We start from the raw sequence: 19,657 nt of genomic DNA on the forward strand, positions 1-19,657 counted from the left end.
GTTACTATTGTGCATAAGACTGATCACTGTACAGGACTACAGTTACATAAGAAAAAATGGGCTGAACCCAAACTATTATTAAATACAAGGAAGTTTATTAAAAATATTAAAAATTTCCACAATGCATTTGTTTTTTTATAATTTGTCCTTTTCTCCTAAAAGGGAAGCATAGGCAATACATTTTGGCATGCTTTGGAGGGGCCTTTAAAAGGTCTAAAGATCAGGGTGCCTGGCCGGTTCAGTCGTGGAGCATGCAACTCTTGGTCTCAGGGTTTTAAGTTTGAGCCCACATTGGGGGTAGAGATCACTTAAAAATAAAAGATCTTAAAAATAATAATAAAATAATAAATAAAACAAAAGGCCTAAAGATCTTGTCAGTTCTTCGCCATTCCTGTAGCCAAATGTTTGGTTAACATCTATAAATCCACATTGATGAATAATTCAGTCACTCGCATTAATTTATTAAGACAACCATTTTCTATCAATACATTTTAAATATTATTCCATTACTTGAGGTTTTCCCTCAGTTATTCTTTGAAGAAAACAGTTGTAAGATTATGTAGTTGATTTCTTATGGTCTCTCCAAATTCTATATGGGATAACTTGCTAGGAATTACACAAAGTGGAAAAATTCTGTAAAGCAATTTTACCGAAACAACAGATTAATTTATTAATGAAAAGAACATATAGAATGTAAATCTGTAGTTTACTGAAACATTTTTTCTGCAGTATGTCTACTGCCTGCCTACCATCCCCTAACACACACACACACACACACACACACACACACACACACACACAACGGTACTATAATATTTTGAATTATGTCTTAATTTTATAGTCATGGTTAAAGAATAAAAGTTACAATAGTGTTCAGCCTCCACTAACATATATATACTGAAGAGTCTTTTTCCCCTTTAAAAACTCATGTATCAAATGCACTGCTTGCTATAGAAAATTTGCTTATATAATTAAATATAGTGATGCTTATCTCATCAACAAATGCTGGTTAAAAAGAAACCAAACAAAACCAGGAAATGAAAAATACTTCCTTCAGTAAGAACGCAAAAGCTTCCTCACACAACTGGATAGATAACATGAATGCAAACGGGGTGAGAGTAGTCTACATTCACAGTTAAGAATTCAAAGGACATGCTCACTTTAATTCCATACATCTTTATTTCATTTTTTTTTCAAAAGTAGAATGAATGATCACTTTCAGACAATTTTGCAATGTTAGCTTTTCTTTCCCTTACAAATGGATACCTTTTAGCAGCAGATGAAAGAGTTTCTTTCCTTGCAATTGCGACAGAGCTGGTGTGGCTTGGCTTTCTGTTTGCACCACTCCCGTTGGTTATACAGGACATAGAAATAGCTTCTCGAAGGCCTGGCTGGCCTAAAAGTGGTTAAGAAAAGATTTTTACATCAAACTTCAAAATACTCCTCAAAAATTGGGAGTTTAAAAAATTAAGTCCATTAGTGTTTAGAACTAAGTAAGCAAACTGCTCCCTCTGGTATGCAGCATACAATATTAGTGTCTCTAAACTTAATCTCATCAAAACAGACTTATAAAAAGGCCATGCCAAATTAGTACACTGTAGCTAGACAGTCTCTAGCAAAATGGTTTGCCCTCTACACATAGCAGCTTTAAAACACATGATGCAATGTAAATCACAGATTTCCACAACACCGATTTTCAGAAATCACACAGGTTCTATTGAAATCAAATTATTTAGAAATCCTAGAACCAAAAATGTTAAATCTGAGTTATTCCATATAAATAAAACATAAACGTATAAAGCAACCTCTGCTTTCTTAATTTACATAGTAGAAGGACTGGAAATATGTGATAGGTATGCTGGTGTGGTTAGGAAGATTCAAAGTTACAAGATAAAACAGGGGCAAGTTCATTTAAAAATTTGAGAATAGAGAACAGTTTTGAACTTTTGGACTCAATTTTCTCACATACGTACAAAACCTAACTTGGCCAATCTCATCTTTGTTTGCTTGCTTCTCCTCATAAAAACACAGAGCAAAAAACTTTTGTGTATAGAGCCTAAAATATTTGGCACCCTAGACTGTTCCATATTTGATGGCATAACACTGCATTTTTGACAAGAACAAGCTGCTGGGGGCCACTCGTATCATAATCATCTATAATGTTTCCTTAATACAGGGATTCCTAGACCTAACCTCAGACCAAATAATTCAGAAGAAAGGAAGATGGAAACCTATCGTATTTACTTTTTGAAATTTCCCAGGAAAATTTTCACTTATAAGAATGTACAGTAACTTCTAAATTATGCTAATATCATCAGTCATCAGATCTACTGCTACTCTGTCAAACAGGTGACTCCTTGTACTGACAGCTTTTTTTTTTTATTGTGGTAAAATACTTGTAACAAAATTTACCATTTTAAGCATTTAAAAAGGTACACAGTTCAGCGGCATTTAGTATAGTCACAATGTTGTGCAACTACATTCGATTCCAGAACATTCTGATCACGCCAGACACCTCTACTCACTGAACAGTCACTCCCCATTCCCTCCTTCTTCCCCCCAGCCCATGTCAACCATTAATTTGCACTATCTCTATATATCTGCCTATCCTGAATACTTCATGTACATGGAATCATACAAATGTGCTCTTTTGTGTCTGGCTTATTTTACTTGGCACAATGTTTTCAAGGTTCATCCATGTGGCAGCATGTATGAATACTTTATTACTTTCTATGGCTGAGTAATATTCCACTGTATGAATATACCACATCTTGTTTATCCATTTACCTGTTGAGGGACATCTGGATTGTTTCAATCTTTAGGCTAATATGAATTGCGCTGCCATAAACATTTGCATGCAAGTTTTCATTCGAACATCTGTTTTCAACTCTTTTGGGTATAGAACTAAGGAGTAGAACCACTGGGTCACATGGATATTTTATGTATTACTTAATGAGGAACCATTAACACAGCAGCTGTACCATTTACAATCCCACCAGCAATGTATAAAGGATTCTTATTTCACCACATCCTTTCGAACACTTGCTATATTCATTTTATAAAAAAAGATATTTATTTTGCAAAGGGGCAGAGAGAAAGGGAGAGGGAGAGAATCTCAAGCACACTCCCCACTGAGTGTACAGCCTGCCATGGGGCTCAATCTCACCACCCTGAGAACATGACCTGAGTAAAAAATCAAGAGTCAGACGCTTAACTGACTGAGCCACCCAGGTGGCCCGCATTTTTTTAAATTATAGCTAAAATTAATATAAAGTGCTCAGTTAATATTAACTGCCATTTCACTGTGGTTTTGATTTGCATTTCTCTAATGAGAATCTCACGGAGTTTCTTGGCCATTTGTATATCTTTAGAGAATTATCCACTCAAGTCCTTTGCCCATTTTTCAATAAGACAATATGATGTAAATTGTTCATAACGCTCTCTTATAATCCTTTTATTTCTGAAAGGTTCCCACTTTCATTTCTGATTTTAGCAATTTAAATCTTCCTTCTTTTTCATTCTACCTAAAAGCTTGTCACATTTGCTGATCTTTTAAAAAAATCAACTTTTGGTTACACTGGTTCTCTTGCTTTTTCTGTTCTCTATCACTAATCTTTATATTTTCTTTCCCTCTGCTAACATTGCATTGGGTTTAGTATTCTTTTTCTACCTCTTTAAAGTTAGGTTACTGATTTGAGATCTGTATTAGCACAGGCATTTACAGCTACAGATTATCCTCTGAGCACTGCTTTTGCTATATCAACAGCTGGTTTTGAAATATAATTTTTTAAATTTTTTGTTACATACCAAGAAAGCCCTGTTAACCACTACATAAAAACATACAAACGTATAGTCTGCAATCCACTTTCTATGCTCTTTCCATGTCCCAAACCTCACCTCAAAAAGGAGATCAATAACACCCATTATGTATGGTACTAGAGCTATATACCTATTTTATTATAGCTACTATATCAAAACCAAAAACAAAAAAAATGCAAGTGTTGAAAAGGATGTGAAGAAATTGGAATCCTTGTGTATTTCTGGAAGGAATGCACCTCAACCTTCTGCAATCTGGCTATCATCTAACCACTTCACAGACATTTTTCTTGCCAAGATGGTGATCTTGGTTCTTTGTCACTAAATTCAATGGATACTTTCCAGTCCTTATCTTGCTCAACGTTCCTTCAGCATCGAATACTACTGATCATTCAGGCAAGGACAGTATTCAGGCAAGGACAATGTCCTTAGTTTCTAGGATGCTGCCTTTGCCTAAATTTCTTCTTAGCTCTCTCATATTTTTTCTGACTCTCATTTGCTGGATCTTCTTTTCCTGCTTAGATCTCCCCCCACCACCAAAATTTATTATTTGAAAAAGAGAGCAAGAGTGCTCAAACACGGGGCACCTGGGTGGCACAGCGGTTAAGCGTTTGCCTTCGGCTCAGGGCGTGATCCCGGCGTTATGGGATCGAGCCCCACATCAGGCTCCTCCGCTATGAGCCTGCTTCTTCCTCTCCCACTCCCCCTGCTTGTGTTCCCTCTCTCGCTGGCTGTCTCTATCTCTGTCGAATAAATAAATAAAATCTTTAAAAAAAAAAAAAAAAAAGAGTGCTCAAACAGGGGAAGGGACAAAGGAAGAGGGAGAGAGAGAGAATATCCAAGCTGACTCCCTGATGAAACAGTGTTTACAAAAGAATAAAAGGCAGTTACTGGCATCAAGAAGTTCAAAATCTTGCAAGAGAATCACACAGGCAATGAAAATATGTGGTAAGTACAGTAACAGTGATATGAACAGAATATCATGAAAGTACAAAGACACATGATTCTGTAAAGATGATTAGGAACACAGAGCTCAAGAAAGATTTCCTAGAAGAAATGCCGAACAAACTGTTAAGACAGGTAAAATGTAGGTGATAAGATACTTGGATCTTATTGTAGTAGGTGTAAAGAAACAGAAAGAATGTAATAGGTAATAGCAAAGTAGGGTGTGTATGTGTGCATGGAAGGGAGGAGGTAGACAAAAAGCTCTTTGTATGGTGAGAAGTAGAACAAGAGGGAACAGAGTTCAGATGGCAGAAGTAAGCAGCAGTCAGATCATGGAGACTTTATCTATAGAAGATAGAGACCAGTAAAAGGGTTTGAGCTGAAAAAAGGACTTAGTCCAATTTACATTTTTTTTTTTTTAAAGTATTTATTTATTTGACAGAGATAGAGACAGCCAGCGAGAGAGGGAACACAAGCAGGGGGAGTGGGAGAGGAAGAAGCAGGCTCATAGCGGAGGAGCCTGATGTGGGGCTCGATCCCATAACGCCGGGATCACGCCCTGAGCCGAAGGCAGCCGCCCAACCGCTGTGCCACCCAGGCGCCCCCCAATTTACATTTTAGAGAAAGCCCTCTACTGGCTATGTTTGGAGCAGAATTCAGGTTAGTGGTCCAAGCATAAGATGATGGGGACCTGAAATAAGAGCCTGATAGTCTGAATGCAGAGGAGGAGTCAGTTTTACGAAATGTTTAAGACTTAAAGAATAAGGAGTTCAGTTTGGGGACATTTTACATTTACAAATGCTGAAGGATATACACACAAGCAGGACAATCTAGTAAGTAGACAGACAATTCTGAAGTGCTGAAGTCCAGATCTGGGAACAATTTGGGAACTGGCACTAATAAGTGGCTGTGAAAATCATGAAAGTAGGTGAGTGCTGATGTTACCTTCTTCAAGGAACTTTCAACTCCAGTTAAAGTATTTATCCTAGGTGCTCCCAAAGTATCCTAAATTTACCTTTTTAATACCAATTACCTATAATTTTGTAATACTGACCTGTCTTCTCAGTTTACCTGAGGTCCTTCGGGGGGGGGGCAAGGCAGTGTTTTATATTTCTTTAATCCCCAGCTCCTAAAACAGTGCCTTGTACAGTGAAAAGATGAAGGAAATAGACATTGTCAATACAGTAAGTGGTGTGGAGTAACATTAATTAAACGCTTTCTATGTGCTAGGCCTTGTCCTAGGTACTTTACAAGTGGTATATCCTTTAATTTTAAGCATAATCCTAAAAGGGATTTACTATTATCATCCCAATTTTACTGCTGAAGAAACTGGAGAGATTATTAACGTGCTCAGGGTTCTATTACTGTAGGCAGTGAAACGCAAATTTGAGTCCAGGCAGAAGGAATAGTAACTAAGTAGAAAGAATTCTGCCTAATGTAGAGAGACATTTTAAGCTGTGCCAGGATAACAGATAGGAAATTACCAGGGGGAGTATGGGGAAAGGAAATTCTATGTAGATAATAGTACTAAATCATCAAGGTCCCCAGATACTAATAAAAATAGCAAGAAAAGGCCAAAAGAAGATTTTCATGGTCTCTTTAAATCCTACAGTTTAATTTGAGAAAGCTCTTGGTTCTGGGAATCCTTAGTATTTGAATGAAAGAGTAAATGATCTCCCAAGGTAGAGACAATGCACTAAGTCAAGCAGAGGCTAAAAACAAAAAGGAACTGTGGTTGAATGCTTGTTTTTCAGTTGAGAAGTCTAAAGTGTATTCTTTCAAAATCAGGAACTGGAAGAATGGAACATAAAAATGATTACTACAGTTACACAAATCCATGACTGGAATGCACCATTAGACACACACACACACACACACACACACACACACACATATATATAGATAAATATCTATATCCCTCTCCTCCAGGGCTTGGGCATTATAAAGTCTGAGCTGTAATCTCAAAGATTAGCCTACAAGACTGGAAGCAACAGTAATCTCTAGTAACCAAAGGTACAAAAGTAAAAGTAGTTCTAATTCTGAGCAGCAACCCAGCTGAAATAAATAGGCTAAAAGTCCGTAAACCAGGAAGATATTAATTTCGTTTTAATAACAGTAGAAACCATCATAATGCCAGTTAAAAGCCAAAAAAAAATTTTTATACTTTATGATAACATGAGAATACTAATCATACGGTTTATATTCCTGATGACAGACCCAAGCATATGATCTTTCTGATAACTTAGCCTGACAATTCCTAAACACTAACGAACTTCACTATACTCTAGACTCACACAGTAAAGTTATCACTAGAAACTGCTACATATTCAAAATCTCAAAATCTAGGGGCACTTGCATGGCTCAGTGGGTTAAGCATCTAATTCTTGGTTTTGGCTCAGGTCAGACTGAGCCCCACGTAGGGCTCTGTGCTCAGCATGGAGTCCACTTGGGATTCTTTCCCACTCCCTCTCCCTCCACCTTTGCCCCCTGCCACCTCAAATAAATAAAGTCTTCAAAATCTCAAAATCTAAAATCCTGGCTACCCTCATACATAAGATCCTCTTGTTCCTGCATCTATCCCAATCCCTCCCTCTAAAACATTTTTTTTTTTGAAGATTTTATTTATTTATTTGACAGAGAGACAGCCAGCGAGAGAGGGAACACAAGCAGGGGGAGTGAGAGAGGAAGAAGCAGGCTCACAGTGGAAGAGCCTGATGTGGGGCTCGATCCCATAACGCCGGGATCACACCCTGAGCCGAAGGCAGACGCTTAACCTCTGTGCCACCCAGGCGCCCCTAAAACTTTTTTTTTTTAAATCACAATTTCCTGCTTCTAAAACTTTCTTCTTCTTCTTTTAAAGATTTTATTTATTTCAGAGAGAGAGAGAGAGAAAGCACAAGCAGAGGAGGGGAGAGGAGAAGCAGACTCCCCGCTGAGCAGAGAGCGAGATGTGGGGCTTGATCCCAGGACCCTGGGATCATGACCTGAGCCGAAGGCAGACGCTTAACCATCTGAGCCACCCAGGCGCCCCTAAAACTTTCTTCTTCCCACAATCAATTTAACAAGTACTTATTGAGTCATCCCAAGAGTAGCTAGGTTAGTAAGAAACTGTCCCACCTTCAAATAGTGTACAATCTAGCAGGAACATCAAATATACATACCAAAACAGACACACACAAAACTTTTTAAATAATTCCAAGAAGAGACAAAAAATGGAAACATTTTCAGGAAATAGTTTGAGCCTTAAATGATGGGAAACTTTTTGATCAGGAGAAGGGTAAAGGTGGTACATGGAGGAAGAACTCTAGGTGATATTCAAAATCTTTTATTTATCTCATATTCTCTATCATATGCCCCACAGCTCCAACTGCAGACCTCTTCCACCCTCTTCATATAGTCAAGCTCCTTGCCTTCTGTCTCACAGGAACATGAACTTTAGTCCTTTTAACTCCTAATGGCCACTAATTTTTTTAAAATATATTTTGAGCTGGGGGCACCTGGGTGGCTCAGTCGGTTAAGCGTCTGACTCTTGATTTCAGCTCAGGTCTTAAGCTCAGAGTCATGAGTTCGAGCCCAGAATGGAGCCTTCAGGAAAGAAAAGAAAGAAAAGGAAGAAAGGAAGAAAGATAAGAAAGGAAAGAAAGAAAAGAAAGAAAGGAAAGAAGGAAAGAGAGAAAAGAAAGAAAGAAAAAAGAAAAAAGAAAAAAGAACAAAAGAATGAAAGAAAAAAAACGAAAGAACAAAGGAAAGAACAAATGAATGAATGAAAGATAAGTATATTTTGAGTTGAAATGAAAAAAGAAGGATTTGACCTTCATATAGAAATGGAACTCTGGAAACTGTGATGGCTGCCTGGTCTGAGTCAGCATCCACTCATACTTCTATATACAAAGAGCATCTCAGAAGTCTGATCTGTTGTCAAATAATAAAACACTCTCCCGTCTCCTCCTACAATTACCAGTCATTTTAGCTCAAGGGCCCACCAGGAAAATACACACCTTCCAACCTGATTAGTGTAATTTACTTATCAACAGCATTTACAGCAAATCTACGACAATCTCTGTCTTCTCCCAAATGTTATTTGGAGTAAGAGGCAACGATACAGACGCTATATGCTATCCCAGATTCTACATAATTAGGATTGTTTTCTTTCAGAAAACTGACACCCTCTACATTTCAATTTTGCTTCTGGGTTCTCTCATTTCTCAAGTGGCATTTGCAATGCTTGATACTTTTGGTTTACCAGCAGTTTCCTGGTTTAAAATGACTAATTCCCACCTTCAGATAAATCTGACTCCTTTGCTTGTATACCATTGTATACTAACAGCTTGTCTTCACATAATGCCACTGGGCTGTATTCTCAAATTACATTCATTTGGTCACCCCAAGAGGTCTTAATGGGTTTCCCAGGCACCAGCTGTGACATAATTTGTCTTCCTGGCAGTTAATATTGCCAAAGTGTTCCCTGGGCCTTCCCGTTTGTTCCAAAGTACAGGTAATGTTTTTTTCTTTTGGCAGGAACTCAGCTGCAACTGCTGCATATATTATGAACATATGCTGTCAAAAGGAAAAAATTCTCCAACAGAAAAGAAGGTATATGAGAAACTTAAATGACTCACTACCTTAAAAACTGTTAGGAAAACTTTCTACCTCAGTTAAGCGTCTAGCATAATATACTCAAGATAAAAATTGGGCTTAGCTTTTAATACTGCTGGCACACGGGAGAGGATAAACTAAAAGAAGAGAACTAAAAATACCGAAATGACTAGTTAGGTGTATTTCTGATTTTGGCATTTACTGAATGGCAATAATACTATGAAGTGACACAGTAGAATGTCATTAAGCCATCAGCATATATAGCATTAACATCTAGTTTTAGTCAAACCTAAAGCCAAATCATGCCCTCCATATTACCACCACGTACAAAACTAGTTGACTTTATCAATAAGGAAGCTGACCTATACTTTTAACCACAGCTTCGTAAAAAGGTTTCACACTTATTTATCCACAGAGCTTTAGCCTTACTTCTAAAGAAAAATCCCCCTGAAAATGTAGCTATCTCAAGAAGATGATAGTGACTATTGTCCTGTCAGTAATTTACATGAAAGTGAATACAATAAATTCTAATTTCAAAGAGGACTAGACTCTTAATCAGGTCATGATCTCAGGGGTGTGGGATCCAGCCCCATGTCAGGCTCTGTGCTCAGCATGGAGTCTGAGCTTTTCCCTCTCCCAGCTCTCTCACTCTAAAATGAAAAACAAAACAAAACAAAAAAAAACCCAAAAACAAACTTACAGTTGATTAGGTTATATACAAATGTCAATAGTGAAGAATCACCTAATACCTTTTCCAATTAGTTCTACTGTGTACTATATAAAAACTCCAAGATAAAGCTGCTTAGAATTTCCAATAATAAATTATAAAACTTTAAATATGTATTTCTCTCGATGTCTGAATATCAATCTTAGAAAACAAAGCTGGTCAGGCAAGTTTCTTCACTAAAGGGAACTAGAGTATTTAATTTTTTTTAAAAGATAGATTCATTTGTTTGTTTGACAGAGAAAGTGAGAGAGCACAAGCAGGGGGAACAGCACAGGGAGAGGGAGAAGCCCCGTGTTGAGCAGGGAGCCCAACGTGGGGCTTGATCCCAGGACCCTGGGATCATGATCTGAGCCGAAGGCAGATGCTTAACCATCTGAGCCACCCAGGCACCCCTAGAGTAATTAATTCTTACCAATGAATTATGCTCATCTCTAAAATAATATTTCCCCAAATTATTATATAATCAACTCCCCCATTAATCTATTTTGTGAACAGCATTTCAAAGTCTGTACCTAAAGTAAAGAAGTAACTTAAGGAATAATCACTAATGGACCCCATTTCAGAATGTAACCATGTTATTAGCACATTTCAAGAATAGCAGTCATAGTAAACTTATGAAGTAGAATCAATGGAAAGGAACTCGGTATCTAATTAATAAAGTTATTAATAAGAATTAAGAGTTGGGGGGGGTGCCTGGGTGGCACAGGCGTTAAGTGTCTGCCTTTGGCTCAGGATGTGATCCTGGAGTTCTGGGATCGAGCCCCACATCAGGCTCCTCCACTGCAAGCCTGCTTCTTCCTCTCCCACTCCCCCTGCTTGTGTTCCCTCTCTCGCCGGCTGTCTCTCTGTCAAATAAATAAATAAAATCTTAAAAAAAAAAAAAAATTAAGAGTTGGTAGTCTGTGGCAGAAAAAAGTTCCAATGTAGCAACTACAGGTGGCTCTGTAACTCCAGAGCTGGGTAAGTCTCCACTAAAAAGCCTTAAATAAAACTGACCTAAATTCACTTCAGAGGCAAAGAACTGTGACTAAGGACAACTAAAAAAAGACTAGAAAGAGTGACTTACAAAAAGTATGTTCCTGGAAAACAGAACTACAGATATTTAATTGTATTTGTATTTTATGACACTGAAACAGGTAAGTGCTAAGTAACTGGTGTATCATACAAACTACCGTGACCTACCAAATTTTTTAAAAGCAGGTTTTAAATTTCTCTCTATTTTTTTTTACTGAAATACCTTGGTAAATAAAAAAATCAGAAAAAATTGTTTAAATTTTTCTCAACATAAAATTACAACACGCTGTTGTGTAAGCATAATAAAAAATTCTTAATTTTCTAAAACTAATATGAGCTATTAAAAATAAGCTTTCAAAAATATTGTGGCTAATAACCAAACACTACATCATTTTCTCTTTCAGAATTAAAATAGTTATACAGAGTCAGAAGCTGAGGGTACCTAACACATCAGTTACAGATGTTAAGTATGTTCTTTCTCTACACCCAGTTTACCTTCCTTGTAAAGCTTACATACATTAACTGATCTGGCTCCTCATTCTACTCCCAACAACTCCAGAATCCTTTATTAAAATCAATTTATAACCAAATAAAGTTTTGCCTGGCTTGGTCCTGGCAGCCCTCAAAGTTGGTTCTCAAAAAAACTTAAAGATTGCAATATAACATTATTAGCCAAAGTGGTTTCTATTAAGACTTTTGCCAAACGTATCCCTTGTCACTGACACATTTATCTTACTAACCACTAATGGAGAAGATCAATCCAGCCACCTCTCTAACTCTCCTCAATTAACTACCTAGGCCTAGCGTCTTTGAGGGTGAGAGGTCTAAGAATGGGAATCATGTTGTATATGTATACCACATCCTCTTTATCCATTCATTCACTGAAAGTACACCACAGGAAACATAGTTACTAATAATGGATGGTGACAGATAGTGACAACACTTATCATTGTGAGCACTGAGTATAAACAGAATTGTTGAATCATGATATTGTACACCTGAAACTAATAACATTTACGTCAACTATATACTTCAATAATAAGGAAGGACGGAAGGAAGGAAGGAAGGAAGGAAGGAAGGAGGGAAGGAGGGAGGGAGGGAGGGAAGGAGGGAGGACCACAAAGCCAGGCAGAATGAACCACCTCAACGCTTTCAAGGTGACTCAGCAACTTTTTCATATGTCTATGGTCTTCCATTCTCTCATCATTCCAACTCACCCTTTTCACCACCCAGGAACAGTTTTACCTTCTTAAAGAGCATCACTGTCTCCTGAGGAAAAGTGGTAAGGAATGAAAAGTTCCACCCCTAACAACCCTGAATATTTAGTAGCCCCGTTCAGTTTTATCTCCTTCTAGTCTATCTCAGAAGAAGTAGTCTTCTAAGGCCAATAGTTTCTTACCTGCTGCTCTACGATCCTTGCTCAAACTCTCAGGAAACTTGCCTCATCAATTACTACCCCTCACTGACACTCCCACTAATAGCATCTTCCTCTCTTCTGCCTTTTTGTCCTCAACATATCTTTGGGCTTGAGTCTACAACATCTTAAAAAATAAAAATTAAAGCTGACATTCAATTTAGCATCTTCCTCTAGCTACTACCGTCTTCCCCTCCCAAGCAAATTTTTTGAAAGTGTGGCTACAGTTGCTACTCCCAGTTCCACAATTCTCAAAATATTGTAATTTGATTTGCAATCCTATCACTCCACTACAAGTGCTTGTGGAGGGTTTTAGTAATCTCATAATTGCCAAATCCAATGGTCACCTCTCAGTCTTTGTTTTATTCAACTTCTTTGTAGTATCTGGCAACATGAATCACTCTTTCTTTGCTGAAATACTAGAGCTTCCAACACAATAATTGGGAGCCTTGTTCTCATTTTACATCCTCTATCTATGGCTTCAACTATTATCCATAAACTGAATATTCCCAAATTCTTACTGCTAGCCAAGACTGGTGTGAACACTAGACCTGCAATTCAGCTACCTATATGCATCTATCTCCAAACCATATATACTGTAAACTCAGCATTCAGTAACAGAATTCATAGCCTCACTTTTCCCACTGTCAAAATGGGGGATAATTATGCTGATGTCCACCTACTCTATGAAAAAAAAATCATGAGGATATATGAAATAATTGAATCAATTGCTTGATTAACATGAAAGAATTTAAAATTCTTTCTAGGTGGTTGGAGGAAGGGAAAGGCCACAGAATACCTGCTCCAAACTCAGAATAACAGCATCCTAATGACTTTCTCTCAACCTGTGAAAACCCTCAATATCTAGAAGTTAAAACTAACAGTGTACTGGGGTTGGTAATGAGTCTCAGAGCTTACATTCTTCAGGATTCTGCTCACTAATGACCACAGAAGGCTTGGAATAAGGCTATTTAAATGATGATGATTTTTATAACTTCTGACTGACTCAAAAAGGACTGACTCAAAAAGTACAGATGAGTGCCTACCTGCTATGTTCAAGATACAAAAAGAAGATTCAGTTCCTGCCCTCAGGAACTATAAATTCACACAAATACTATGAAAGCCTGTAAGTACAATCAGTGGTATTACCAAAAAAATTCCCATTTAAAATAATAAATAGTAAACTTTCAAAAATTCTTGGTAATAAAAAAAAGGAAATGAAAAACTATAGTCACAGTTAATCCAAAAGAGAAATACAGTTTATACTCCCAATTTCAATGTCACTGATTAAATACACAAGTTTTATACATTACTGCAAAGAAAGTGTTGCAAAAAGCCAAGACTCTTCCTACTTTAATAAACAATTACCTTTACTTGGAACTGATTTTTTCACTGAGGCTACATGATCTTCAGAGATTGCAAGACGCCTCAAAACATCAGCCAAAGCTGCCTTTAGCACAGTGATTTCATCTTCTTGTTGCTGAACTCGTAACTCAAGAGCTGAGAGGCGATCTTGAACGTCAGACGTACTTGCAGCAGAAATACTATCATCTATAAAATGAAGAAAATAGAGATTTCTTAAAGTGAACTGTTTAAGAATTTCACAACAAATAAGATCCGTTTAGGTAAGTCTTTTAAAAGATGATAAAAATTGGGGGGAAAAGCCCACCATTTTTATACAGATTAACTTCTGTAAATATTTTCATAGCTATTTGAATTAAAAATAATAAAAGTTAACATACATGACACACAATTAAAATTATGAACATTTTCCCCATGATCCAATTTTCCCTAATATTATACTATCACCCTAACTGGTTTTTTCATTGACACGTTCTCTAAATATATCACTTTGGAGACTTCTGGAAACTTTCAAGACAGTAAACCATNAAACCATCTAGATTTTTTTTTTTTTTTTTTTTAAGATTTATTTATTTGAGAGAGATAGAGAGCATGCACATGTGCCAGCAAGGGGGGGGCGCTGGGCAAAGGGAGAGAATCTTCAAGCAGACTCCCTGCTGAGCATGGAGCCAGACTCAGGGCTGGATCTCATGACCTGAGTCAGATGCTCAACCGACTGAGCCACCCAGGCACCCTACCAAAACATGCTTTTTAATCACCACATCATTATCCTACTTCTCTATAAAAATAAAAAAGAAGTACCAATCACCTCAGTTTTATGTATCAGATCAGGAACCACTCACCTTCAGCCTCAATGATCAGAAAGCACTATTTCAGTCTTTACTGATTATACTCCCAAAATGCCACAAAATACTGCTATATATTCTTGCTGTTCTTTCTTACCCACCGATGTCCCAACCTCTTGGGGAAAAAAAAAAAGTGTGGTTTCTATAGAGAACATATAGCTAATATTTATTTGCCTTAGGTATATAACAACAACAAAAAGACTAAATAAAGTTGAGCTACAACAGAGCAATTACAAACCACTTCCAAAGCTATATAACTTCAGAATATACTGTTTGTTGGGTCAGTCAGAACCCAAAAGTATAGAAACTTCAATTGTGTTGGCTAATTCACTATAAGCAGGAAAATTCAGAGGTGAATTCAAATTCTTACTTAAGAATGGTTTGGACCAGAGTGATATAAACTGGATCAATCATTCACATAATAAGGTATAGTGTGCCATTTTTGTCATAGAGATAATATCTTCTTAAAAAGACAATTTAACTCAGAGTTGAAAGAGGAAAAAAAAAAACCCTTCATTTAAAAAGCAAAGGTATCATCATTTACTATGGAGCAGTAAACAATATTCACACTTAAGATCATACATGCCTACAGACCTCTTAGGCATACATATGTACTCTCTTCTGCCTTTAGAGGTGTTTCATGGAATCTTTGAGAAGTACTGGTATGGAAGGAAAATTATCTTTAATTTAGACTTTAACAACAATTAGTTGTATAATCTCAGGGAAATTATTTTACTTCTTTGAATCTCAATTTCTTCACCTTTAAACAGGTTATGAGGAAGGTGCTTCGGACATGTCTGACATCCAATAAATGTTAAGATACAACAGAAGAGTACAAAAGTTATAATTTGAGGGCTTTGGGTGCATTTTTTACATAAAAGGCACTTCTGTCAAACTCTCAGATGCTTAAGGAGTAATAAGAATAACTCCATTTCTAACTAATATTTGAGGTCTTTCTCATTTCCACAGTAGTCCAGCTAAACTCTAGCTGAGCCATACTCTTTGTAAGTGTGTTGTATTGTCTCAGTATTATTTTTTTAAATTTATTTATTTGGGGGGAGGAGTGTGTGGAGGGGTGTAGCGGGGGGGTGGGCAAAGGGAGAGGGAGAATCCCAAGCTGACTTCATGCTGAGTGTGGAACTTCACGCGGGGCTCAATCTCATGACCTTGAGCTCATGACCTGAAACAAAACCAAGAGTCAGACGCTTAACCAACTGAGCCATCCAGGCATCCCTATGTCACTATTATTTCTGTCTGCCCAGAATGCTTTCCGATTTTCCTTCTTCTGGTGGGAAGAACAGCAGCTCTCCTCTTTTGTGGAACTCCACCATTTTCTTAAGTCCCATTAGAGCCATCAATCAATGATGCCTCGTCATCCCCTCTACTTATGCTACACAGGTTGAACCACAGGAAATGGCCTTTTTGCTTGGTAAAAAATATGATTAACTATTAGCAATTTCACATGGTTTAATCTAATACTACCTACAGGAGTGGTTGTGAGATATGGGGAAGACCAAATGGAATCCTCCAAGTTTCCCAGAGAGGAAACGGTAGCCCATCCTTCTATGCTAACTATAAGGACAAACACCCAGAGCCATTAGTGACAGAGAGCTCTGACTGCCCTGAGATCCAGTTCTAGTCTCTGAAGTCCTGGACCTTCAATTCTCAGAGATGCTCTAATATTCCTCCTAGCTAATTATGTAACCTAATAAATTCCCTTTTTGCAAGCCATTTCTTGTAACCTACTGAAGTCAGTAAATTATATGGACATGCCATTCTACACTATTCTCAATTTCTGAAGGATGAGTTATATATTTAAATTACAGTCAGAGGGGAGTCTGGGTGGCTTAGCTAGTTGGGTGTCTGCCTTTAGCCAGGGTCATGATCTCGGGGTTCCGGGATCAAGCCCTGCATTGGGATCCTTGCCCAGGGGGGAGTCTGCTTCTCCCTCTCCCTTTGCCCCTCTGCCTTGCTTGTGCCCTCTCTTGCTCTATCTCAAATACATAAAATCTTAAAAAATATAAATTATAATCACAGGTAAAATATTTATGTGATTTTTGCTAACACATGATCCTCTTAATTATTTTGGGAAGGTGACAGAGCCTGATGGAAAGATTATCAGACTATAATGTCAAGATTATAGTCCTGGTGCGCCTGGGTGGCTCAGTCGTTAAGCGTCTGCCTTCGGCTCAGGTCATGATCCCGGGGTCCTGGGATCAAGTCCTGCATCGGACTCCCAGCTCAGCAGGGAGCCTGCTTCTCCCCCTCCCACTCCCCCTGCTTGTATTCCCTCTTTTGCTGTCTCTTTCTGTCAAATAAAATCTTAAAAAAAAAAAAGATTACAGTCCTGAGTTTTACTACTGGCATGGTAACTGGCTTTTACAGTCACTTAACTTTTCTAAACTTATTTTTTACTTTTTAAATTTTTAAAAAAGATTTATTTATTTCAGAGAGAGAGAGTGAGCACAAGCAGGGGAAAGGTGGAGGGGGCAGAAGAAGAGAGGAAGCAGACTCCCTGCTGAGCATGGACCCTGATGCCGGGCTCGATCTCCTGATCCAGAGATCATGACATGTGATGAAACCAAGAGCCAGATGCTTAGCCAAGTGAGCCACCCAGGTGCTCCAATGACTGAGGTCTTTATTACGTGAAACTTGGATAGTTACATGAAAGGTGGTTCAGCTTGTAAAAATCCTATATGACCTGCTAGATACTGTGATAAGACACAAGGACAATTTTTCAAAGGGCATAACAAACACAAGGTTAACTATTAACAATGTCCTGCATTTATATTATACCTTTCATATTTATTACCATATCCCCCTCCTCACACTATATTTTATATTTCAGGAAACAGCTTGAGAAGTTAAATAGCTCACCCAAGGTCGCCAAACCATAGTCTTGATACCTGAGACTCAAACACAGGACTCTTGACTCACAATTTACTCTATTTCACGCTGCATTCTTTAATAATCACAGGAGGACCAAATAAATACATTTTTTTCCACAAAGCTACTAAAGGAGTTTAAACTACTAAGTGACATAATTAGGTTTTTGTTTTGAAAAAGTCATTTTCGTTTCTGTGTGAAGAATGGGCTGGAATAGAGTAAGAGTAAATATAAGACCAGGAAGCAAGCTATTATAGTAAATGTGAAAGGTGATGGTGGCCTAGGATAGGGTTAAGGTGTCTGTCTCAATTTGTCCAAGACAAGTATGTCCGCTTTATTAGTACCAACATTATCACAATGCTGCTTCTTGCACTCTCAACTTTCCCCCTTTGGATGATCTATTACAGGGTCAGCAGCAGTGGAGACACAAAGGAACACAGCAGTTGATCCCCACAGTTCCTTATAGCTCCAAAATTCTATAACCCCTTCCTGTCTAAAATCTTGGCTCTTCACCTTTTCAGGGGCAAGAAATCTCTTTGGGAATCCAACAAAAGCTACAGAAGAATAGTGCATGAACTCTGGTGTTACACGGCTTGAGTAAATAAATCTGTTTGCTGCTTACCAGCTCTATGACTGGCTTCCTCACGTTTAATTTCTTCACGCGAATTAGTACTTATCTTAGGCTTGAGGTTGTTAGATAAAATAATGCACCGTACTGCCATACAGTGAGGGTTCAATAAGTTTCTATCTTGTATAGTGATGTTTTTTACACTGTTTACTATTGCCACAAAATTGGAAATGACCTAAAGTCCATGGATATGGTTAGTAACCTATGATACATTCACATAGTAGAAAATTAAAAACAATGAGATAGGTATATAAACGAAAAATTTGAAAGATCTACAAGAGAACTTAAATTGAATAACCAAATGGCAAAACAATACATACTGAAAAATTTATTAAAATACATACATGCACCAACATACTTCTTTTAAAAAAAAAAGCTTTCTATTTAAATACGTATATAATGTACACATAGAAAGAAGTCTAGAAGGATATACATCAAACTGGTGATTGCGTTATTTCTGAGAGAGTGAGATTTTTTTTTTTTTTGAGAGAGAGAAAGGGGTGGGGGAGAAATGGTAGAGAAAGGGGAGAACAGAGGGAGAGGGAGAGAATCTTAAGCAGGCTCCATGCCCAGCACGGTTTACACTCCTTTTCCTAATCCAAGTATATTAGCTCCTTTTCTCTTATGCCACAGTATTCTCTCATGTCTTTCCTCTTTCTCAAAATAGTTTCTGCCCTTGAAAGCTTAAATATGAACTACAAATGAATTCTCAAGGGTTGTTAAACTCACTGTGGGGCCAGGGGTTGAGGGAGGTGAATGGAGAGAGAGAGGAGGTCCATCAGTCTACTGTATTTATTGGTATAAGTCTCTTTTATTAGAGGTGTAAGCAAAGTTATATGTAACTGGTAAACTTCAATACTATAGTTTAAAACTACAATGACAGCTGTTCATAATGCTTTTTCTATAATGAATCAGTTAATTTGGCTTGAGTTAAGAAATATCTTACCTTTGCAGAGATAAGTATATTTTATTCTAAATACCCAAAAGTTGGCATTCCAGCATCACATCAGAATAAGACATGCCTATATATTCTAGCACCTTTTCAGTGCCAATGATTTTGTGTAACTCTTTCTAAAATACTTTCTTGCTTTCCTAACAAGGGCATACAATTATAATTTAGCCACTTCTAGATGACTCAATCTTCATTGAGAATATTAATTACTTTGTGCTGCAAGCACTGTGATAGAATGATGCCCTAGAGACTACTATATTTCTAATTAAATAATTGAAAGTATTACATTTTCAAATTTCTAATCTTTCCTGCTACCTTTTCTGCTCCCCTCTCTGCAGTTAGGATTAACTATGCCTGTCTATAGCAATACTCCTTCGCAATCTAATTTCTTACATTATGGTATCTTGAATAACCAAGCTTTTTGAAATGTTTATAAAATGAGAAAATAATCTCTGAAATTAGGACTTCCACT

At 37.5% G+C, this 19,657-nt stretch overlaps 1 protein-coding gene across 4 annotated transcripts in view; it reads right to left on the minus strand.

The window, feature by feature from the left end:
- EML4 (EMAP like 4) overlaps positions 1 to 19,657 on the minus strand; it is a 150,316-nt gene that overhangs the window by 69,258 nt on the left and 61,401 nt on the right. For all 4 annotated transcript variants that reach the window (XM_034659599.1, XM_034659598.1, XM_034659597.1 and 1 more), the window contains exons 2-3: positions 13,881 to 14,063; positions 1,267 to 1,396 (exon numbers count right to left, since the gene is read on the minus strand). In XM_034659599.1, the coding sequence (XP_034515490.1) occupies positions 1,267 to 1,396; positions 13,881 to 14,063 (313 nt within the window). The remainder of the gene's footprint in view (positions 1 to 1,266; positions 1,397 to 13,880; positions 14,064 to 19,657) is intronic.

This window comes from Ailuropoda melanoleuca, chromosome 4 (assembly GCF_002007445.2).
Source record: "Ailuropoda melanoleuca isolate Jingjing chromosome 4, ASM200744v2, whole genome shotgun sequence".
Lineage (NCBI taxonomy): Eukaryota > Metazoa > Chordata > Mammalia > Carnivora > Ursidae > Ailuropoda > Ailuropoda melanoleuca.